Consider the following 24,963-nt stretch of genomic DNA (forward strand, 5'->3'; position numbering starts at 1 on the left):
CTTATTTCACTTAGCAAAATGTCCTCAGGGTTCATTCATGTTGTAGAGCATGTATCAGAATTTCATTCGTTTTTGTGGATGAATAATATTCTGTGCCATGGATATGCCATGCTTTCTTTATCCATTCATCCGCTGGTGGACGTTTGGGTTGTTCCCAGCTCTTGACCATTGCGAATAATGCTGCCGGGAACATTGGTGTACAAATATTTACTAGAGTTCCTGCTTTAAATTCTTTTGTGTTTATACTCAGAAGTGGAATTACTGAATCAAATGATAATTCTATGTTTAATTTATTGAGGAATTGCCGTGGAATTTTCAGCATCTGCTGCCCCATTTTATTGTACTTCCCCACGAGCAATGCACAAGGGTTCCAATTTTTTCACATCCACACTAACACTTATTAATACTTTTTTTTTTTTTTTTTTTTGAGACAGAGTCTCACTCTGTTGCCAGGCTGGAGCGCAGTGGTATGATCTCGGCTCCCTGCAATTTCCACCTCCCAGGTTCAAGTGATTCCCCTGTCTCAGTCTCCCAAGTAGCTGGGATTACAGGCGAGTGCCACCATGCCTGACTAATTTTTTTTGTGTGTTTTAGTAGAGATGGGGTTTCACCATGTTGGCCAGGATGGTCTCCATCTCCTGACCTCGTGACCCGCGTGCCTTAGCCTCCCAAAGTGCTGGGATTACAGGCGCGAGCCACTGCGCCTGGCCAACACTTGTTTTTATAACACTTATTTTATATTTTCTTGATAGTGGCCACCCTAATGGGTGTGAAATGGTATCTCGTTGTGGCTTTGATTTGCATTTCCCTAATAATTAGTGATGTCGAACATCTTTTCATGTGCTTATTGGCCATTTGTATATCATCTTTGGAGAAATGTCTATTCAAGTCCTTTGCCTATTTTTGAATTGGATTGTTTGTTTCTTAAAAAAAAAAAAATGAGCAAAGTTGGAGGACTCACACTTCCAGATCTCAAAACTTACTACAAAGCTACAGTAACCAAAACAGTGTGGTACTGATATAAAGATAGACATATAGATCAATGGAATAGAATAGACAGCCTAGAAATAAAGCCATGCACATATGGTCAAATGATTTTTGAGAAGGGTGCTAAGACCATCCAATAGGGAAAGGATAATCTTTTCAACAAATGGCACTGGGAAAACTGGATATCCACATATAAAAGAAAAAAGTTGGCTTACTTCACTTAGCAAGTGCTAAGTGAAATAAAGTAAGTCAGATAAGCCAGACATTTACCTAATAACATATATAAAAATTAACCCAAAACGTATCAAAGACCTAAATGTAAGAGCTCTTGTTTTCTTATAATAAAATGGGGAAGCTGCGCATGGTGGCTAACACCTGTAATCCCAACACTTTGGGAGGCCTAGGTGGGTGGATTGCTTGACCCCAGGAGTTTGAGACCAGCCTCGGCAACATGGTGAAACCCCGTCTCTACAAAAAAAAAGAAAAAATTAGCCGAGCATGGTGGTCCACGCCTGTGGTCCCAGCTACTTGGGAGGCTGAGGTGGGAGGATCGTTTGAACCTATAGTGAGCCAAGATCGCGCCACTGCACTCCAGCCTGGGTGATGGAGCAAAGACCCTGTCTCAGATCAGTCAATCAATCGGGGGAAAGATTCACGACATTGGATCTGGCATTGATTTCTTGGCTATGACAGCAAAGGCACAGGGAAATAAATAAAAAATAGAGAAATTGGACATCATCAAAATGAAAAACTTCTGTGCATCAAAGGACACTATTAACAAAATTAAAGGGTAAGCGACAGAATGAGAGAAAATACTTTCAGATCATATATCCGATAAGAGATTAACATCCAGAATATATAGAGAGCTCCTAGAGCCTATATTCTTTTTTTTTTTTTTTTTTTTTAGAGAAAATCCAAAGGATGCTCAAAAGCAGTTTAGACCTTCTTGCCCCAGGTACTCACCAAATCTGAACCAGTCACCCTTGGCCTTGAGTGTATGTCAGTGGAAGACTTACTGCCCAGAATGTCTGCCTGATAGGCCGTGGGTAGCTTCTTTAAAGGGAATATGTATTGTTCTCTCCTGTCACTAAGCAGAAGAGTAATGTCTGGTGGCAGAAGGATGCCGGATGGGGGATGCTTCATGCCCACAGGATTGTAAATCTTCTGTTAGTAATTGTTGCTCCCTGGAAGGCACTGGTTGCTGATTCACAGTCCTGTACTGTGTCGTCTTTCGTCCTGGGATAGTGGCTTGGAGCCAGTGCTATCTTAGCTAAAATTTTCCTAAGGACTAAAATATGCTTAAAATGGCTCTGGGCTGGGCGTGGTGGCTCACCACTGTCTGTAATCTCAGCACTTTGGAAGGCAGAGGCGGGCAGATCATTTGAGGTCAGGAGTTCGAGACCAGTCTGGCCAGCATGGTAAAATCCCATCTCTACTAAAAATACAAAAATTAGCTGGACGTGGTGGTGAGTACCTGTAATCCCAGCTACACAGGAGGCTGAGGCAGGAGAATTGCTTGAACACAAGAGGCAGAGGCTGTCGTGAGCTGAGATCACGCCACTGCACTCTAGCCTGGGTAACAGAGTGAGACTCTGTCTCAAAAAAAAAAAAAAAAAAAAAAAGCTCTGGACTCCTACTCTAAAACCATCTGTGACTGGATATCATGATTCTTTACAAGCTGAGGGATTTTCTTTTTAGGTGAAACTTTTAGAGAGATTTTCCATTTTGAATATGTGAGCTATAGATTGGTTTAAAACTGTATTGCACCCGGGACCTTTTCTCCCCATTAAAGAAAAAAGTTCTCAAACACAATGCAGTTGTCCAACACCCACTCCAACCCCTGGTTTTGCTCACCATTCTCTAGCATTTGGAGAAAACTCAAACTTCAGTGTAGGTCAGCCCTCAGGACTGTGACTTACGGTGGCACAGGTCGGACACTGCACAAGGGAGCCACTTGTATAAGGGGGTATTGTTCAAATACCCCTTCTATTGTGTATTGATTGTGATGATTGTTTGTCAGATACAGCAAAGTGTATTGTTCTAACAAGATGCATATATCACGACAAACGTCCTGGGGGCAGGCATACGGCCTCTTGAGGAAGGCGCACATTTGCCCAGTTCCCATGGAGGCTCCGTGTAGATAGCCCCACCTGTGCTTTGCTTTGGTGGCACTTGGAACCCCAGGGTGTACTTTCTTACACAGGACGTTATTCCCACTCCATGGACACCAGCAGAGAGGTGGCCAGGGGAAGGCCACTTCTCCCCTGACTGCCTGTCTGTAGCACCGCAGTGTGACCCATGCCATGTGGGTGTGCGTGACCTTCCGCACACAGGGCGGCTGTGGGGCCTTTCAGTGGAGGAGGGGATTTGCTGATCCTGCTTTGACAGAGGCCTAACCGCACTGACGATGCAGTTCAGGACGTGAACACCCTCAGCCAGCTACGAGCAACATGACGTGGCAGGCTGATGGAGTCGCTGTGGAACATTCCAGGGAGTCTGCACTGTGTCCTCTTTCCCCGTGAACTGAGTCACCCAGGAGAGAAGAGTTGGAGCAACAGGGCCCGCATCTGCTGCAGGAATTGCAGTCCAGGGCACTGGCATGGTTGGGGGTTAGCATCCTCAACTGAAACCATGACAGAGCCCAGTTTGAGACGGTCATCCATGTATAGAGATTTGTATCAGTAGCTGAAATAAGTTGCGTCATCCCTATTTTTTCTAGGCTGAGAAATGGGTGCATAGATGGATAATGACTTATCATAGACATGCCAGCTTCAGGGGCAGGACTGGTTTTTGAGCCACACGTGGCGGCTCTTGACTGTCCGCTGCCTTAATCTGTAGTTTGTGTGAATCCTCACAATGCTCTGAGCCCTGCTGTGGGTAGAAGTTGTGACTCACTTGTTCTTTTTTATTATTATTATTTATTTTTTAAAAATTGGGCCAGGCGTGGTAGCTTACACTTGTAATCCCGGCACTTTGGGAGGCCGAGGTGGGAGGATCACTTGAGTTCAGGAGTTCGAGACCACCTTGGCCAACATAGTGAAACCCTATCTCTACTAAAAATACAAAAATTAGCCAGGCAAGGTGGCGTGCACCTGTTATCCCAGCTACTCGGGAGCCTGGGGTAGGAGAATCGCTTGAACTGGGGCAGCAAATGTTGCAGTGAGCTGGGATTGGGCCATTGCACTCCAGCCTATGTGATGGAGTGAGATTCTGTATCAAAAAAAGGAATAATAAAATAAATAGGCCGGGTGCAGTGGCTCACGCCTGCAATCCCAGCACTTTGGGAGGCCGAGGTGGGTGGATCCCCTGAGGTCAGAAGTTCAAGAGCAGCCTGACAAACGTGGAGAAACCCCTTCTCTACTGAGATATACAAAATTAGCCAAGCGTGGTGGTGCATGCCTGTAATCCCAGCTACTCGGGAGGCTGAGGCAGGAGAATTGCTTGAACCCGGGAGGCAGAGGTTGTGGTGAGCTGAGGTCACGCCATTGCACTCCAGCCTGGGCGGCAAGAGCAAAACTCTGTCTCAAAAATAAATATTTTGTTGTAACCCCAGCACTTAGGGAGTGTTAAAAAAAAAATTTATTTATTTTGTAGAGATGGGATCTTGCTATGTTACCTAGGCTGGTCTTGAACTCCTGGGCTCAAGCAATCCTCCCACCTCAGCCTCCCAGAGTGCTGGGATTACAGGTATGAACCACCACACCCAGCTTCACTTATTCTTATCTCTGTCACAGTACCTGTGTGTATTGCACTTAATGTGAATGAATTAATGAAATTACATGTAAGCTAAGTTGTGCAAAACCAATGACCTTGTGTTAATATACATTTGGTTGTACAGCTCAAATGAAGTAATGCTTCCTGCTATTGTTAAAATAGTGTTGGTTGCTACTGATGTTGTATGTATGAGTATATATATATGTATGTATGTATTTATTTCGAGACGGAGTTTTGCTCTGTCGCCCAGGCTGCAGTGCAGTAGGGCGATCTCAGCTCACTGCACCCTCCGCCTCCTGGGTTCATGCCATTCTCCTGCCTCAGCCTCCCGAGTAGCTGGGACTACAGGCACCCGCCACCACACCTGGCTAATTTTTTGTACTTTTAGTAGAGACAGGGTTTCACCATGTTAGCCAGGATGGTCTCGATCTCCTAACCTCATGATCTGCCTGCCTCAGCCTCCCAAAGTGCTGGGATTATAGGCATGAGAATGTAGACAGTGTAGATGAAGGGCTGTCTAGGAGGGAGGAGCCGTGGGGAGAGGGTCATGGAGGAGTGTGAGCTGGGGTGTAAATGAAGGGCTCTCTAGTGGAGAGGAGATGTGGGGAGAGGCACAAGGCCTGGAGGGGGCACAGGCAGCTGGGAGGCTCTGCTTGACTGGGGCTGAGTGAATGGGAGGGGGGTGGCAGAAAGGGACACCGGAGAGGCAGGTAGTCAGTCAAGCACCCGCAGCCTCTGGATTTGCCTCCTGGGCCTGCAGTAACAGAGTGCCACAACCTGGGGATCTTCCAACAACAGAAATGTGTCTTCTCCCAGTTCTGGGGGCTGGGAAGCAGAAATTGAGGTGTCAGTGGGGCCATGCTTCCTCTGCTGGTGCTGAGGGGAACGCTGCCTCCATCTTCCTGCTTCTAGTGGGTCTCAGCAATTCCCCCAGTCTCTGCCCCCATGGTCACGGGGCTGTTACCACATTGTCTCCCCTCTGTGCACGTCTACCTGTGTGTCTGGATTCCCCCTTCCTCTCTTGTTTTTGAGACAGGGTTTTACTCTGTCGCTCAGGCTGGAGTGCAGTGCTGCGATCAGAGCTCACTGTAGCCTCTCACTCCTGGGCTTAAGCGATCCTCCCACCTCAGCCTCCTGAGTAGCTGGATGGGAGGATCGCTACAGGCACATGCCACCATGCCCAGCTCATTTGAAAATTTTTTCGTAGAAAAGAAATTAGCCAGGCGTGGTAACTCACGCCTGTAATCCCAGCTACTTGGGAGGCTGAGGCAGGAGAATTGCTTGAACCCAGGAGGCAGAGGTTGCAGTGAACCGAGATCGCGCTATTGTACTCCAGCCTGGGCAAAAAGAGTGAAACTGTGTCTCAAAAACACACAAAACAAAACAAAATAAAACAAATTTGTAGGACATAGTCTCACTGAGGGACCCAGGCTGGTCTCAAACTCCTGGCCTTGAGTAGTCCCTTCTGCCTCCTGGAGGAGGCTGAGGTGGGAGGATCGCTTGAGCCCTGGAGTGAGAGGCTACAGTGAGCTCTGATCACAGCACTGCACTCCAGCATGAGTGACAGAGTAAAACCCTGTCTCAAAAACAAGAGACGGAAAAAAAAAAAAAGTTACTGAGCTTTCTGGGACGTGGTTGTTGGTTTCCATGTGGCTGTTTTCCCCCTGGCTTTGTATCAGGAAAATGTTCAGACAGAAGCAGGGCAGTGACCCCGTGTCTGTACAGCCCTCGGCTCTCCCTGTTTTGATCTTGTCCCCACCCCCTCCCCACCCTAAGTTATGTTTGTACCCTTTCTGACTTTCTGCAGGCTTTTTAGGCAAGTTATGGTACAAAATCCAGCTTTGTCACTTGTAGACGTTGTGACTTTGGACCCATGACACCATATCCTTGGGCCTTGCTTTTCATTTATAAAATTGGGGGCTGGGCACGGTAGCTTGCGCTTGTAATCCCAGCACCTTGGGAGGCCGAGGCAGGCAGATCACGAGGTCAGGAGATCGAGACCATCCTGGCTAACACGGTGAAACCCTGTCTCTACTAAAAATACAAAAAATTAGCCAGGCGTGGTGGCACGTGCCTGTAATCCCAGCTACTTGGGAGGCTGAGGCAAGAGACTCACTTGAACCCAGGAGGCGGAGGTTGCAGTGAGCTGATATTGTGCCACTGCACTCCAGCCTGGGTGACAGAGCAAGACTCTGTCTCAAAAAAAAAAAAAAAAAAAAATTGGGATGACACCTGGCAACTGCCTGAGCAGCAAATGTGTGCAAAATGCTCTGTGCCGTGCCTGGCAGATGCGGCTGCCAACCAGCCGTGTGCCTGAGACAAGCCCTGGCAGCCTCAGACCTGGGCCCTGGCCCACAGCTGTTCCTGTCCCTGGCAAAGACGGGTATCCTTGCTAAAGTCACTCATCAGCCATACCGGGCAGGGTGGTGGGGGCCCTTGATCCAAAAAACCTGCCTCTCAAGGGATGTCTGTCTGTGAGTATCTCACAGCTCCTTGCGCAAATGTTGACATGTTAACAAGAAGTCAAAATTCAGGGCCCTTTAAGGAGGCTTCTAGGAAGAAACAACTGAGGAATCAAAGAGAAGAAGTGAAATGACAGTCAACAGTGGGCTGGTAAAAGCCACATGGGGCAATGCTGTGCCAACTTCCTTGAGTACTCACATCTGCCGGGGTCTTGGCGCTCTGCAGGTTGGAGCCGGCCTGGGGCTCTGTGTCTCTAGCAACCCCTGCCCTGCCAAGAGCCACAGCCCACAACTGGGGCAGTGAGGGCAGGGGGCAGACTGGCACCTGCGGGTCCCCCTGCATGCTTTCATATGTCCTGTGAGCTAAGAGTGGGTTTTACATCACTACTACTATTATTATTATTATTATTATTATTTTGAGATGGAGTCTTGTTCTGTCTCTCAGGCTGGAGTGCAATGGTGTAATCTTGGCTCACTGCAATCTCTGCCTCTTGAGTTCAAGCGATCCTCCCATTTCAGCCTCCCGAGTAGCTGCAATTACAAGCGTGTGCCCCCACGCCCGACTAGGCTAATTTTTGTATTTTTAGTAGAGACGAGGTTTTACCATGTTGGCCAGGCTGGTCTCGAACTCCTGGCCTCAAGTGATCCGCCTGCCTCAGCCTCCCAAAGTGCTGGGATTACAGATGTGAGCCACCACACCTGACCGAGTTTTACATTTTTAAGTGGTTAAAAGAAAAAAAATCAAAAGAATAATCTTTGTGACACATTCAAATTTCAGTGCCCATGAAGTTTCGTGGGAACGGGCACGCCTGCCCTTTATTACTGTCTGTGGCTGCTGTCACAGGGCCGAATTGAGCCGCCGTGACGGGCCCCTCCCCGGGGCCAGCAGAGCGCGATGTTCCCTCTCCAGCCTTGACCCAGGCCCCGCCTGTGCCCCGCGTCGCTACAGCCAGCAGGGGGCAGCAGAGAGCCACGCACACGCCCGGGCTGCGCAGGAGCCGCAGCGGGAACGCGGGGGATTTGCGTCCCGGGCTGAAGCGGAGGTTTCCTAGCTGGGGTCTGAGATGTGGACCTGGGGTAGAACTGCCCACGGGGGATAGCAGGAGGAGACGGGGTGGGGGTGACAGTAATCGTGCAGGCAGGGCCGGCCTCATCCGGGTAGGCAGGGCAATAAGGGACAATTTGTTTGCTGGAGTGAAAGGGCAAGACCTGCAGGCAGGCGGGGGGAGAGTGACCCCACAGGGTGGGGCACCCCGAAGGCCACTTGGGCCTGGACTTCAGGCCGCGCCATAGGGAGTCACTGAAGGGCTCCAGGCGGTAACTTGATAGCCTCGGATTCTTGAAGAGGGATGTGGCTTTTTGGTGACTGTGCCTCAGGATGCTGTTGCTACAACCAGGGACAGAGTGACAGGGCTGAAAGGCAACATAGGGCAGGAGGGACCCGGGGCAGTGTGACAGCGAGGGCTGTAAGGCCACGTAGGACCGGAGGAACTCGGGGCAGTGTAACAGTGAGGGCTGTAAGATCACATGGGGGGGGGCAGGGGGGGCGCCTGGGGGCAGGGTGACAGGTGAAGTCTGGAAGGTCACGTAGAGCAGAGGGACTCGCAGCAGGGTGACAGGGCTGTAAGGTCAGGTAGAGTGGGGGAGCCTGGGGACAGGGTGACAGATGAGGGCTATAAGGTCACGTAGGGCATGGGGGACCCGGGGACAGGGTGATAGTGGTAAGGCCACATGGGGAGGGGGACCCAGAGACAGGAGCGCCCTGTGGTAGATCGCGGCCCACAGACTGCTCTGCGCTGGTTGTCCCAGGTCTGTGCTTGTCGCAGGATGGGCAGGATGAGCAGTGTGGCTGTTTTTCTTCTTGCTTCCATTGCCAGCACACTGCAGTCACGGTGTCTCTTTTTTTGCTTGGACCTGGATGTTTTCTCTAAGGGTGATCCTGCAGGTGCCAGCTTTCGTCCATGACCAGCTGGTCCTACTAGTTGAGTGCTCGGGCTTCAGGCAAGGCTGTGTTGTACCTTTTCGTTGTGTCTGAAGTATTTCTTAATGGGGAGGGGAAGGGTCACAGGTGCCTGATAGAATCCGGTGAAAGCCAAATGTCCCCCCGATGAACCCCAGAAAATGCACACAGGAAGGTGGCCTCGGAACTGTAGCCATGATTTCAAACGCTCCTGCACTCCCTGTGGCCAGCCTGGCTAAGGACCCCGACCTCGGGGCTGCCTTCTTCCTTTGAGGCTTGGGGCTTGGTGTTGAGAGCTTAACATCAGATGCTATTGGCCCTCCCAACGGCCAGCCCATCTGATTTTCTCACTGTCTGTGTCCTTCAGTGCGTCTTATGGAAGTGATGCTTCTGTATGTAAATGGTTTTTTGGAATGGCTAAAATCCCCCAAGCACACGGCAGAGGAGCTGGACTGCCTCCCAGGCTGGCAGGCCTGGTGTTCTGGTCTGTGTGTTGGGCAGAGTGGAGCCCTCTGGGAACCTCCCTTAGCAGGAGAATGCTGCTTCCCAGCCCCCTCCTGGGGAAGGACTGACCTCTTCCTATGCATTTGGCTGGGAAACACTGTGTTCACAGAACTGGGAACATGCTGAGTTTTATTTCTGGGCTCTTAACACATCATAAAAACCCCTCTTTTCTTGAAACAAAAAGAGTACTATATCAGACGCAGTCTTATTTAGGAAATTATTAGCCTCTATAACTAGAAATAAGTAGATTACAGTTTTTAAAAGATTAATTTAATCTTCATCACAAGGCAAGTTTAGGGGAATCGATTCATTCCATTATGAAATGTTTCCAAAGGATGAATGGAAGATTTAGAAAATCTAATCCAATATCAACTTTTAATAAAAGTAGTCATTCCCAACAATTATGGTTTCATAATGTGTGTGTGTGTTTAAATGACAGCTTTAGGGGAGTTTAATTTCCGTAACATAAAATGTATCTTTTCAGCATACAGTGCAATAATTTTGAGTAAATTTACAAAGTTTTACAACCATCTCCACACTCTAATTCTGGAACATTTCTACCATCTCCAAATGATCTCTTACTTTTTAATCACTAGAAATGATACTGGAGAAAATAATTGTAATCTATTATTTCCTGTATTTACATCAGCTAAGTGCTATTCTTAATAAACGCCCTCTATGGATATCTCTTGCAGGCAAACATGAGACAGTTGGAGGGCAGCTCTTGCAATCTTATCAGAAGCTGAGGTGAGTGTTACAAAGGACAGACCGTCCCAGGCCCTCCCGGGCAGGAGCGCAGAGGACACTCTGCAAGAACTTATAGGTCTCTTGACTTTCACATGTCACTGCTTTGGAATGTAACTCTTTTTTTTTCTTTCTTTCTTTTAAAGATAAAGTTCCTGAAAAAGATTAAAGCAGAGATGTTTCCAGATTCTCATGAGAAACCTTCTAGCTAGCATAGTATTTTCTCACTAAATATTCAGCTCTACTTCTTAAATTCTCCTGAAATGTCATAAGGAAACTAAATATTATGTTTAATTGCACATTAAGTGAAATTCTAAGGCAAGCATTTGCTTTGATTAATTATGCCTATCTCTAACACCTTACGCAGTGCCTGGCACGTTAAGAGATATTGGTGGAATAAACATTGATAGACTTGAATAATGGCCTGAGAGATGTGAACTTCTTTGCATGAAATTCTAAAAACTGAGCAGTCACGAAGCCGGCCCTAATTCACACACCTGATTACACTCAATTTATTAATTTATTTCTGAAAGCTGCCCACCAGCTGCTATTTTGTTGGGTCCATGATGAAATTTTCCAGTATCAAGACTTTTTCTTTTTTTTCCTCCCGTATTCTTTCCCATTTCTTTTAGCACAAGCTTCCAGTTTGCTTTGTGGTTGATTCTCACATCTGCAACATTTTTGGCGCTTCTGCTGGTGTGGTTTGTGCTCAGAGTACATGGGAGCGCCGATGGGAGCCAGGGGTTTCCCCGCAGCCAGGTGGCGGGTCCAGGCCGGAGCACCCAGGCCGTTTCAGGACACGTGACTGAGCAGAACGGAGTACCCAGATTTTAGGCAGCATCACCCTCATATAGATACCAGGAAATCATGCCCTTCAAAGAGCAGCAGGTCCAAGCAGGGCTGCTGGCTATTCTTCCAAAAAGTGAGGCAGTTATTAAAAAAAAAAAAAAAAAGGCGGAGAACTAGAATTATAGAATAATGGCGCATTTTGTGTATTCGTAAAACTAATGACTTGCATAGTTCACAACCCATTTCTTATTCCTGTGTTTTCCTTGACAGCAAAATTTCTGTGGTTCCTCCCACTCCACCTCCTGTCAGTGAGAGCCAGTGCAGCCACAGTCCTGGCAGGGTAATGTATCCATTCTGGGCACTTCTCTAGTAGGGGGTAGGGGATAGAAGGAGAGGAAGCAGGGGAGCTTTGGAGGCTGAGGCTGGGCACAGAACCTCCCAGCTAAGGGATTTGACTGTGCCTGGAGCGGGTCACAAAACGGGGTGGGGAGTGAGGGCCCTCAAGGCTGGACAGAGCTTCTCTCCTCCTTCTGGTCGTGGGACCCTCTGTGTCATCAGCGACCCCTTCTGCCTGCACCCGAGGTCTCTTTACTCTTGGCATGGCATCGGCCCTCTTCCCCAACTCTGCTCTGTGCTGGGCGTGTGTGTAGAGTCTCTGGGGTCTCAGGGGAAATAAGATTGGTTACAGGTGTGTGAGTGGGAGTGTCTCTTTTGAGTGTGTGCAGGCTCTAATGTACAGTGGACCAGCACCATTTCTGTCCAAAGAAATTAGCTGTGCCATCTTGGGGCAGTTACCTGGGTTTCCCACCTGAGAGGTGGAAATAATTTTACAGGTGCTGCCTGACTCACGATGGGGTTATGTCCCAGTACACCCATAGTAAATTGAAAATATTGTAAGTCAAAAATATATTTAGCTAGGCACGGTGGCTCACACCAGCACTTTGGTGGGTCACTTGAGGCTAGGAATTCGAGACCAGCCTGGCCAACATGGTGAAACCCTGTCTCTACTACAAATACAAAAAGTAGCTGGGCATGGTGGCAGGTACCTGTAGTCCCAGCTACTCTGGAGGCTGAGGCAAGAGAATTGCTTGAGCCTCAGAAGTGGAGGTTGCAGTGAGCCAAGTCCCACTGCCCTCCAGCCTGGGCAACAGAGCAAGACTCCATCTCACAAAAAAAAATTGTGTTTAATACACACCTAACCTACCAAACATCATAGCATAGCATAGCCTGCTTAAATGTGCTCTGAAGGCTTGCGTTAGCCTACAGTTGGACAGAATCATTTTTTTTTTTTTTTTTTTTTTTTTTTTGAGACGGAGTCTCGCTCTGTCGCCCAGGCTGGAGTGCAGTGGCCAGATCTCAGCTCACTGCAAGCTCCGCCTCCCGGGTTCACGCCATTCTCCTGCCTCAGCCTCCCGAGTAGCTGGGACCACAGGCGCCGCCACCTCGCCCGGCTAATTTTTTGTGTTTTTAGTAGAGACGGGGTTTCACCGTGTTAGCCAGGATGGTCTCGATCTCCTGACCTTGTGATCCACCCGTCTCGGCCTCCCAAAGTGCTGGGATTACAGGCTTGAGCCACCGCGCCCGGCCTGGACAGAATCATTTAATGCAAAACCTATTTTATAATAATAAAAATGTTACTAATAATACAAAATAGAAAAGATCAAAATGCAAATTACGGTTTCCACTGAATATATATTACTTTCACACCATCATCAACTCAGAAAATTGTAAGTCAAACCATCGTAAGTCAGGGAGCGTCTGTATTTGTCTGGCTTGCCTCCCATGGCTGTTGTGAGAAATTAACAAAATAATGTCTGTGTTGGTACTTGGAAAACTGTAAAGTGCCATGGAAATATATTGTCTTGGTTATCTTCATTATTCTATAAATTAAAGGCAGCAGGTATATATGGGAGAATATAGGAGCTGATCATAATCCCAGAAGGCATAGTTTCGGGTGTCATCATCCTGAATGCTGGAATCCTGAAAGATCAAAATCCCAAAAATATAATTCTAGAAAATCTAAAAATTATTATGAAGAAATGTATTTAAAATTTTTAAAGGGGGGCCGGGCGCGGTGGCTCACGCTTATAGTCCCAGCACTTTGGGAGGCCGAGGCGGGTGGATCACGAGGTCAGGAGATCCAAGACTACCCTGGCTAATAAGGTGAAACCCCGTCTCTACTAAAAATATAAAACATAGCCGGGCCTAGTGGCAGGCACCTGTAGTCCCAGCTACTCGGGAGGCTGAGGCAGGAGAATGGCGTGAACCTGGGAGGCAGAGTTTGCAGTGAGCCAAGATCATGCCACTGCACTCCAGCCTGGGTGACAGAGCGAGACTCTGTCTAAAAAAAAAAAAAAATTTGAAGGGGATTTGAGAAACATATAAAAACATAGCAACAGCCTGGGCAACATAGCAAGACCCCATCTCTACAAAAAATTTAAAAACTAGCTGGGTGTGGTAGCACATGCCTGTAGGCTCAGCTACTCAAGGAGGCTGAAGGAGGAGGATCCCTTGAGCCCAGGAGGCCAAGGCTGCATTGCGCCACTGCATTCCAGCCTGGGCAACACAGCAAGACTGTCTCTAAACAAACAAACTAAAAACAAAAACCATGACAGAACACTTCATTGGCCACTTTACACAATACATAGGGCAAAAACAGCATGCATATTTTTACAAGCATAAACACTCAGATATACTAATGACAGTCACATGGGTATAACAATTATGAACAGCTGAACTATATTCATAAAGAAATACATCAGAGAAGTGTAGAAATGCATATTACTGTGGCCGGTGTTGTGTGCATCCAGCTTTGTAACTGAAATATTGTCATGAACAACAGTATTTTTCAAACAGTCATTTGATGAGATGGATCAAAAACCGCCATGGGTCACCATTGCATATGCAGTCACCCAAGCAACTGAGATCTCAAGAAATTTTATCTTTTGCAAATACAAATGTACAAAAAGGAGATCTCTTCACTTAGGAAATATCAACATTTTTATGTACAGCTCAAAGTCATGGTGTGATGACGTACTTCGAAGCATGGAGTCAATTTAAAAAAAAAAGTACATAACAGAAATTAAAACTCTCTAAAAGTCTCTGCAATTTTTACCTCCAGCATGGGAAATGATGAACTACATAGCATAGCAAACTGCTGTGTGTGAAGGGGCAGCGCTCATACACAGCTAAAGTAAATAATTTGGCAGGGGAGATTTCTTGTAGTTTTTTGCTTGTGTTTTTACTTCTAAGATCTGTGAAACACTCGCTGCACTTGTATTGAGAGAGTGGTTGTGGTCTAAGCATTTTTTTTTTTTTTTGAGACGGAGTTTCACTCTTGTTGCCCAGGCTGGAGTGCAATGGTGTGATCTTGGCTCATCACAACCCCTACCTCCTGGGTTCAAGCAATTCTCCTGCCTCAACCTCCTGAGTAGCTGGGATTACAGGCATGCACCACCATGCCCAGCTAATTTGTTTTATCTCTTTAGTAGAGATGGGGTTTCACTATTGGCCAGGCTGCTCTTGACCTCCTGACCTCGTGATCCGCCTACCTCCCAAAGTGCTGGGGTTACAGGTGTGAGCCACTGCACCTGGCCAGGTCTACGCATTTTGTAAGCACATGCTGTCCATTTGAAAGGCTGGTTCTTGCTCAATCATGGTAATTAAGCCATTTCCTGCCTTTGCAGCACCAATACTAATTAGTTTTTAAACTTTTACCATTCATTATCAAATAACCTTATACTCATATCACAGGCTTTTTGGTGAAGGAACCATTTCACAGATCTCTTCTGTTGTGCTGTAAGGAATACAATAAGAAGGAATGATAGTTGACTTCCTCAATACCAAATCTGTATTAGGGTTCTCCAGGTAGACACAGCCAATCGGATACGTATATAGATATATGAGAAGGGTCTTACTAGGGGAATTGGCTCACGTGATCGTGGCAGCTGAGAAGTGTCTCCGCAGGCCATCTGCAGACTGGAGACCTTGGGATACCAGTAGCGTGAGTCAGTCCAAGTCCCAAGGGGTCAGCATCAGGAAAGCTGATGGTGGTGTTACAGGAAACAGACCCCAAGAGATGGTTCTTGGATCTCGAGGAAGAAAGAATTCAGGGCGAGTCCATAGAGTAAAGTGAAAGCAAGTTTATTAGGAAAGTAAAGGAATAAAGAATGGCTACTCCATAGACAGAACAGCCCTGAGGGCTGCTGGTTGCCCATTTTTATGGTTATTTCTCAATGACTTGCTCAACAAGGAGTGGATTATCCATGCCTCCCCTTTTTTAGACTGTGTAGGGTAACTTCCTGATGTTACCGTGGTGTTTGTAAACTGTCATGGCACTGGCGGGAATGTAGCAGCGAGGACGACCAGAGGTCACTCTTGTCGCCATCTTGGTTTTGGTGGATTTTAGCTGTCTTCTTTACTGCAACCTGTCTTATCAGCAAGGTCTTTATGGCCTGTATCTTGTGCTGACCTCCTATCTCATCCTGTGACTTAGAATGCCTTCACCATCTGGGAATGCAGCCCAGTAGGTCTCAGCCTCATTTTACCCAGCGCCTATTCAAGATGGAGTTGCCCTGGTTCACACAGCTCTGACAGTGTAACTCTCAGTTCAAAGCTGAAAGCCACAGGACCCAGGGAGCATCTGGTCTAAGTCCCGGAGTCCAGTGGCCAATCAGCCTGGAGTTCTGATGTCCAAGGCAGCAGAAGAAAAGTCTGTTCCAGCTCTCAGAGACTAATTCCCTTGCTGTGTTTGTTCTCCTTAGGCCCCTGGTTGAGTGATGGTACATGCCAGTATTGAGGGCAGATCTTTCTAACCTAATCCACTGAGACTCACACTGATCTCCTCTGGAAACACCCTCACAGACACACCCAGAATAATGCCTTACCAGGCTTCTAGGTATTCCTGAATCAAGTCAAGTAGATATCTATAATTAAGGTGTCATTAATTAATTAAGTCCACCCCTTGTCAACCTGGTACCCATAGGCTCTCCTTAAGTCATACTTAATTTAATACAGGCAGTAACAAGGTAATAGGTCCCCTAACATGATGCAACTATCCCGTAATTGTGATTTTTGGGGATTTTAGATGTTGGGGATGTAGACTTTAGGGATTTTAATCTTTAGGGATTTCGACTTTAGAGATTTTGATCTTTCAACATTTGGGATTATGGCATTTGAGACTGTCTTTGAGGTTATGATCCAAACCCAAAAATATATAATGCTGATAAGAGAGAAGAATCACATACGTTCTTTTTCAATTTCTTTTTTTTTTTTTTTTTTTGAGACAGAGTCTCGCTCTGTCGACCAGGCTGGAGTGCAGTGGCCGGATCTCAGCTCACTGCAAGCTCCGCCTCCCGGGTTCACGCCATTCTCCTGCCTCAGCCTCCCGAGTAGCTGGGACTACAGGCGCCCGCCACCTCGCCCAGCTAGTTTTTTGTATTTTTTAGTAGAGACAGGGTTTCACCGTGTTAGCCAGGATGGTCTTGATCTCCTGACCTCGTGATCCGCCCGTCTCGGCCTCCCAAAGTGCTGGGATTACAGGCTTGAGCCACCGTGCCCAGCCTTCTTTTTCAATTTCAAACTGAGACTCTGGGGTGACCTTCAAAATCCTGCTCTCCTTTCTCCTTGAAATTTCAAATTCTCCAGAGTTGTTTCAGTACCTACATGCTCAAGATGTATTTATCGGACTGATTGACGATTGGATGGATGGTAGGATGGATGAAGGTTTGGTGGCTACATGGGTGGATGGATGGATGAATGAATGAGACTTGGAGAAGGAAGTGAACTCCTTTCTGTTGTTTTATCTTTTTTTTCCTTCTCTTCTGCTTTGGGAAGTGGAGCCCCTCAGCTCTCAGCTGGTCACCTTGTGGCTTTTACCATCCTTATCCTCTGTGCCACCCGCATTCTGCCACTGTTGACATCCCACTCTGCATGGAGTTGGGGTGGAGCCATAGGAGAAAAGAGGTTAAACAAGCAGTAATTTACTTGAGTACAGTCTTTGAGCCAGTGAAATGCCAGTCATCATTTCCCAGGGGTACTTGTCATCTTGTCAACAACCCACTGATAATGCTCCTTCAATGTGAATATCAAAAGCAGGGCGAGACACTGAATAAAGAGGATGCCTACCCCTCCGGAAGACTGCTGTCCACCTCCAGGCCTGCATGCATACAGCCACGCCCACCTGCACCCCCAGCACCACACCCACACTCATGCCCACACACCCACATGCCAGTGTTTTGGGGTTGGCAGCCTGGACGCTGCTGAGGCAAACACAAGTCATCAAGCATAATTCTCATTCTCTCCTTCTGTCTCTGTTTTAGTTACAGGAACTTGGTCAGTGTAGAGGATTTAATAAGTCCGTGGAAAATTTGTTTCTGTCTCTTGCTACCCACGTGAAAAGTAAGTGCATGCTTCGTGATGTGTTTTCCCACCACCCTCCAGACCAGCCGAGCCCACTGGCTAGGGCCTGGCCGGTGATCTCAGTTGGCACTGTCCCTCAGGCCACTCACTTTGTGTCTGGACCCCGGGGAAAGCCACAGCACCTGACCCTTCACCTCTTTCCCAACAGAGCAGGCCTATGGTTCCTTGTGGGAAGGAAATGCCATTTCAGTCTACAAGGCTGGCTCAGTTTCCCCTACTCCTGCCAAAACCTGCCTAGCTCAGCGTCATGGGCAAAGGAGTTTAGACTTCCCTGAGGACCAACAGAGAAAACGTAAAGAGACAATTTCAGGGCTGGACCTGGTGGCTCACACCTGTCATCCCAGCACTTTGGGAGGCCAAGGTGGGTGGATCACTTGAATTCAGGAGTTCGAGACCAGTCTGGCCAACATGGTGAAACCCCGTCTCCACTAAAAATACAAAAATTAGCTGGGCGTGGTGGTGGGTGCTTGTAATCCCAGCTACTGGGGAAGCTGAGGCAGGAGAATCACTTGAACCCAGGAGGCGGAGGTTGCATTGAGCCGAGATCGCACCACTGGACTACAGCCTTAGCAGCAGAGCAAGACTCCATCTCAAAAAACAAAAAACAAAAAAAAAAAAAAAAAGAGAAGAAAAGAAAGATGTAATTTCAGGGAATCTAAAACCAGAACCTTTCAGGCCGGTGGAGCCCAATATCTATCATCTGCATGGAATTACTTCACCTTTCTCCTTTTCTCCTTGGTAAATGTATTTTCTTCGGTTAGCAGTAATCCTGTGATTTTCCGGTGCACGTAACCCGGAACCACTTCCATTTGGAATATTGTGTCTTTCAGTGTTCTCTCTGTTCAGATACTTTTTTCTCTATTTATCTTAAAATGCAAGCCCCAGAGGACAGACTCCTTTTCATGCCTCCTAAGATGCCCAGGGCTGGTCAGGTGTTTAGAAAATGTCCTTAGTGGGCTCAAGTGTCCTTAGGCATGGATTTCTTTTTCACTGTATTTCTGCTCGGCTTCTCTTCATCATCCCCTTTTCTGCAGTTGCGTGCAGATGGTCTCAGTGCTGCACTTGGCTCTGAGACAGTCTCTTTATATGACTTTAATTAGTTGTCCATATTCCTCATGAGCCCTGTCTCAGCTGTCACACGATGACAATGGACGTCAGAGCACTGCTCTTCAGATGAACAGAAACAGTGACTGTCTCATGCAATGGTCTGTTCCTTCCTTGTTCAGAGGGAGGAAGCAGCTGAATTTCATGAGCCTATTTGCTAAGAGCACTTGGTGGCTTAAAAATCACTGCTCCCACCCTGCGGGGCTCGCTGACAGTACCCCCGCTCTGTGCTCCTTGGCCTGGAATTTGTTTTCCAGCTGTCCTGGCTGCCTGTTCTCTTGTTGGTGCTGTTTTCCCACCCACACCCCAGTAGGTGCTAGTCCACCCTTCCCTGTATGTCTTTCTAGATGAACAGCCCTTCTCCAAATCTATGTGGCTTCTGTGAATTGTCTCCCATCACTGCCACTGTGGAATCAGTGCCTTGGAGTTAGCCCCAGCCCTGTCATCCCTCAGCCACCAAAATCCAGAGAGGTGGGACACACGTCAGCACACACGCGCCTTCTGGACGCTCCCAGCCCTACACACAGGTGCATTGGATGTGCTCACAGCTGTCAGACGGCCACCCCATAGCCTGGCCTGTGTACCTGCTCACACACTTGAGGCTAACCAGTGAAATACCCAGTTGGACGACTAGAGCTAGTCCCTGGGTGAGGTGTGGGGGAATTCACAAGAGCAAAGCAGCAAGCATCCCTTCTCAGATGTGGGAAGCTGACTAAACCACATAACCTATACACACACACACACACACACACACACACACACACACACCCCCCAGCACCCACTCCCCCACCCCACCCCCACCCCCTGCCCAGAGGCAGAGATAGAAAACCCCAGCTTTCTGGTTCCTGGGAGTGGTGCTTTGCCTCTGACCTTTCCCAAGTGCTTCCCCTGGTTCTGCAGGAACAGGACACGTGACCACACACACGCCCTTCTCCCGTCCTGTAGGCGCTGACTCCTATTGCTTTGGATTTTGAGCTCTTCTTCTCGTGCCCCTGTTATCTTTTTGCTGCCTGTTTCCCTACAGAAGTGGGTGCAGAGGGAAGCCTCATTCTCAGGGGAGGAAGTCAGATTGGCACCTGAGGTCCTCGGGGAGGGGCTGTGGAGGGCCCCAGACTCTGCACTGGCGCGGGTGCTGAAGGGTGGCCTTGCCCCTGAGGGGTTTTGAAAGCTGACCCAGAATTACAACCTCTAGCTGCTGAAGCTGCCCAACGAAGTCAAACCAGCGGGAGGAAATGAGTGACCGCAGCTCTGTGTATTATCAGTACATTTCTAGAAGATGTCAGCTTTGTCGTCCCCCTTAGAAGGGGGAAGAGGAAATGAGAAAACTGGTCTTGCTCAGAAGCAATCTGCATTTCTTTCTCTTCCTTATCCTTTGTCCCCTAATAATACTGACCCATAAACCTATTTCTTAGGGCCCAAATTTCTCAAGAAGGCCCGTCCTCTCCCCTTGTCTGTGAACTTTAAATGGCCCATATAGGCCGAGGCTTTGGGGTGGGCACAAAGAGATTGCTGGGGGACCAGTTCCTCCTAAGGGGTTAGAAATTAGAGCCCCTCACAGCGTCACAGCCCAGACTGGGATGGGCCATCTGAGTGTGTCCTTTATTTTGTCCACTTTGAGGATCTGGTGCGTGCTAGTACCTTGGGAGCTGCTGGCCTTAGAAAGATACCCCAGTGTTTCTCGATGGTCACCTTGAGGATTTGGGATGGCATTGCTATCAGGGGAGGCTAGGAGGCATCCTGGTGGAGAAGCTGGACACCCCAGCAGTTTTGGGGAGCGTGTGTTGAATTTCCCTCTCTAGAGGAAAATGTCACTGCAGGACTCACTCCTGGGCAGTGCAGGCGGGAGAGAACCCATACATAGCGAGAGGATAGAGGATTCATGCAATAACATCCCAAGGAGTGGATCCAAAGCCAGCCAGGGAGGTCGAGAGCCACGCTGTCCATTGCAGTAGCCTCTAACCACGTGTCGCTTTTGAGCCCCTGAAATATGGCTGCAAGATGCACTACCAAAGTGAACACACTGGGTTTCAGAGGCTTGGAATCCAACAGAAGTAAAATATTTCATGGATAACTTTAATATTGATGACATGTTTTAATATTTTGGATATATTGTGTTAAACTAAATATAGAATTAAAATTAATTTGGCCGGGCTCAAGCCTGTAATCCCAGCACTTTGGGAGGCCAAGGTGGGTGGATATCTTGAGCTCCTCAGGAGTTCGAGACCAGCCTGGCCAACATGGTGAAACCCTGTCTCTACTAAAAATACAAAACTTAGCCGAGTGTGGTGACACACACCTGTAATCCCAGCTACTTGGGAGGCTGAGACACGAGAATTGCTTGAACCAAGAAGGCAGAGGTTGCAGTGAGCCGAGAACACATCATTGCACTCCAGCCTGGGCAACAGAGTGAGACTCCATCTCAAAAATAAATAAATAAATAAATATAGAGTTAATTTTACCTGTTTTTTTTTTAAACTTTTTAAATGTGGCTACTATAAAAATTTAAAATAATATGTGTGACTTGCATTGTCTCTCTACCAGACAGCACAGATCTAGAGACAGTTTTAAGGTCCTCGTTTGGAGGAATGGGGGTCTCAAGGGAAAATGAAACCATCTTTGAAGGATGAAACCATCTTCAAGGTGGTTCTCTCACTTCTGTGTGTGGCTTCCTTCCTTCGAACTTTATTCATCTTTATTCTAGACCACTATTACACTGTAAAAACAAATTTGTTTACAGTCATCTTTCCAGGGTTTGCTTACTATAATTGTTATGAGGACACCCCAAATCTTATTTTTACCTCACTTCAGAGAGTCACAAGAAATGGTGTTAAGTTATAACATCTTTGTAAGGAACCCCTAGAAAGCCAGCTTGTTTGGTAGGCTGCCACCTTCGTGTTTGGACGAGTGTACACACATATGTGTGACCTGGAACGCAGGGGAGCTTGGGTGGATGATTTCCCTTCACCTCACCCTGACTATGGCCCGGGTGACCACAGCAGGACCTTGAAGGAAGCCAGCCTTCTCCTGCCCTGATCCAGCACACTGTCTGCTCACCCTCCCGACGCCTCTGCTCTTGGTGAGGGGATGTGCCACTCTTGTGCCTCTGTGCACTTTGCCCTCTTGGGACCTTGCGACCTACTGTCTGTGGGTTCAGAGAACCCCAGAAGAGGCTCCCACAAGTCTCAGCAAAGCTGCGTGTTGCCACCCGTCAACCCTTGTGTTTGCCTTTTAGAGCTCTCCAAATCCCAGAATGACATGGCCTCTGAGAAGCATCTTCTTGCCACGGGCTCTGGGCAGTGTGCGGGCCAGACAGAGAGACGGAGCCAGTCTGACACTGCGGTCAACGTCACCACCAGGGTACCCTGAGCCCCACAAGGCCTCCATGCTGTTCACCTTCATGTTGTCTTCCAGAACTTTCTAGCCTGCCTTCTCTGTAGATTTATGTTTTCTTTGGTTTTATGGAAAAACAGCCATCAGAAAAACATTACCAGTCAGCGCTTCTATTAGGGCAGGCCTGGCCCAAGGCAGGTCAGGATTCAAGGTCAGTCTGGAAAACTGTTCAGTACAGGGAAAGGCTTCCACCTAATCACCAACCCCTGAGGCTCCTCTGTGTCCACAGAGCTCCCTGCTGGCTTCAAGCCTGCACCAAAGCCCAAGGGCTTCCTGCAGGGCCCACACCTGCCGAGTTAGCCCTTGAGTCTGCAAGACCAGCGGCCTCTGGTTAAAATCTGTCCTGGCCTCTGATGGAAACTATTGAAAACATAAAGCCTGTGGGGCGCTCTTCCCCGGCTGTCCACACCACAAGTGAGAGCTCCCCTAGTAAAGGCGTCTAGGGAAATAATTATTCCACCTTCCCACCAGGACTAACCCAGCCTGGAGTGAATGCTTCGGGTATGAGAGAAAGCCAACCTTGGAATCGGAAAACCTGCATTCTAGTTCAGCTGAGGTGCCTTGCCTGGGCAGGTGCCACTAGCTGTTGCTTGCAGAGTTGATGTGACTGCCCTGGTAGGCTGGACAGAACGGGTGTCCCTTCTCTGCTGCTGTGGACTCCACTCAAGCTGTCCCCAGACTGTCCTTTAGGCAAGGGTGTGAGGTCAGTCCCCCTCTCCTGCTGGAACTTGCACACAGCCTCTTGAGAGTTCACGTCTTGCCTCCCACTCGAGCCTGTGTACCTACCCCTCTATAAAATGAAGATGATAATTGATACCTGTTCTGCCCACAGCACAAGGTTTTGTAAACATCTAATGGGATAATATAGTATCTTGATTTGCTATGTAAGTCATCTAAATATTTTATCTAAATTGCCAGCATTTACTATGATGTGCTGGACTCTGTACTAAAAGCTTAACTAAGCTATCTCGTTTTATCTTCATAACCACCCTCTAGGGTAGGTATTGCATGCAACCTCATTTTACGTGTAAAGAAATGGAGGCTTAGAGAGATTAAGTCACATGCCAAAGGTTGTGTAGCCAAAAGAGGACTGAACTCTGGGCCAGTGATTCCCAGCTCTTATGAGTATGGGAGTCACTGGGGGTCTTAAAATGCAGATTCCGAATCAGTAGCTGCGGGATGGATGTGACATGAGGAGCTGCAGGTGCATTTTTGGTGAGCTCCTGGGATCTGGCGAAGTCTATGCTGTGAAGTTCTCAGACCACACTTTAGGAACGAGGTGTCTAGACGGTTTGAAATGTATTTGGCAGGTGTTTGAAATTCTATAACACAAGTGTCAGCTCCTGCCAGCTTCCCAGGGTCTACAAAAGCGCCATCTGAACTCCCTCAGGGGATCACTCCTCCTAGTGAAACAGGCGGAGGGGAGGGTTAGCAGCCCCTTATGAAGCCCTGTGTTCCACACATGGTGGCAGCATTTTTTCTTACCTACTTTATCACATTTAATGCTTACAAAAATACTGTGATAGATATTGTTACTCCCATGATAAAGATCGGCCGAGCCTGGTAGCCCATGCCTGTAATCCCAGCACTTTGGGAAGCTGAGGTGGGCAGATTACTTGTGCCAAGGAGTTTGAGACCAGCCTGGACAACATAGGGAAACCCTGTCTCTACAAAAATGCAAATATTAGCCGGGTGTGGTGGCACATGTCTATAATCCCAGCTACTCAGGAGACTGAGGTGGTAGGATCTCTTGAGCCCAGGAGGTCAAGGCTGCAGTGACCCGTGGTTGCACCACTGCACTCCAGCCTGGGTGACAGAGTGAAACCCTGTCTTAAATAATAATAATTAAAAATTTTAAAAATTGGCCAGGCACCATGGCTCATGCCTGTAATCCCAGCACTTTGGGAGGCTGAGGTGGGTGGATCACCTGAGGTCAAAAGTTCAAGACCAGCCTGGCCAACACGGTAAAACCCTGTGTCTACTAAAAATACAAAAATTAGCCAGGCATGATGGCAGGTGCCTGTGATCCCAACTACTGAGGAGGCTGAGGCAGGCGAATCGCTTGAACCTAGGAGGCGGAGGTTGCAGTAAGCCGAGATCGTGCCATTGCACTCCAGCCTGGGCGACAAGAGTGAAACTCTGTCTCAAAAAAAAAAAAAAAAAAAAAAAAAAATATATATATATATATATATATAAAATATACATCTCAAGAACCTAAGTTTCAGTGAGAGGTTAACCAACATGCCTAATGTCACATACTGAATGAAAGAGCCAGGAGCAAACCCAGGATTTGACTCTGAATTCTAAACTCTATGTTCCTGTAAGAAGGACAAACGAGGACCGCTGAAGAAAGAGGGTTCAGCAAGGAGATTGTGGAAGTATGAGTAATTCTCTTACTCGCCTGAGTCACAGGAAACCACTCAGAGTCTAACATTGACTTAGGGTGAACCAGATGCCTGGCATTATTCTCAGCGTAATGCCCCTCAGAGGTATTCAGCCTTTGTGATCCTTAAGACAGCCCTATGAAATTTGCACTGTTCCTGTCCCCATTGAAGACGGGGACACTGGGGCCAAGAGATGACCAAGCGCTAGGTGAAGCCTGCTCCAGAGACCAGCCACACCCTGCCCCTGCCCCTGAAGTGGGATGCACTTCCCATTTACACCATGATGTGCTGTGTGGTGGCACATCCCGCGCACCACAGGCTGGGCTTGTGGCGTTCTGCGTGAGGATGGCCCGTGAGTCCTCGGCACGCCCCCTCCCCTGCTGCACGTGCACATGGCCCAGAGCCTGGCCGGGGTTGTCTGATGGGCTCTGGGAGCTCAGGGATAGAAGCGGTGGGGTACAGGGGAGACGGTGGGGGGAGAGCCCATCTAAGTAGACGTTGTTAT

The 24,963-nt window shown here is 48.0% G+C and overlaps 1 protein-coding gene across 5 annotated transcripts in view; it reads left to right on the forward strand.

The window, feature by feature from the left end:
- Window positions 1-24,963, forward strand: part of LOC105478748 (synaptotagmin like 3) — a 122,872-nt gene that overhangs the window by 47,923 nt on the left and 49,986 nt on the right. For 4 of the 5 annotated variants that reach the window (XM_011736366.2, XM_011736369.2, XM_071096654.1 and 1 more), the window contains 4 exons: window positions 10,323-10,374; window positions 11,431-11,500; window positions 17,481-17,559; window positions 21,917-22,041. In XM_011736366.2, coding sequence (XP_011734668.2) covers window positions 10,323-10,374; window positions 11,431-11,500; window positions 17,481-17,559; window positions 21,917-22,041 — 326 coding nt within the window. The remainder of the gene's footprint in view (window positions 1-10,322; window positions 10,375-11,430; window positions 11,501-17,480; window positions 17,560-21,916; window positions 22,042-24,963) is intronic. The other variant, XM_024791905.2, reaches the window with a different exon arrangement.

Source organism: Macaca nemestrina, chromosome 5 (assembly GCF_043159975.1).
Source record: "Macaca nemestrina isolate mMacNem1 chromosome 5, mMacNem.hap1, whole genome shotgun sequence".
Taxonomy (NCBI): Eukaryota; Metazoa; Chordata; class Mammalia; order Primates; family Cercopithecidae; genus Macaca; species Macaca nemestrina.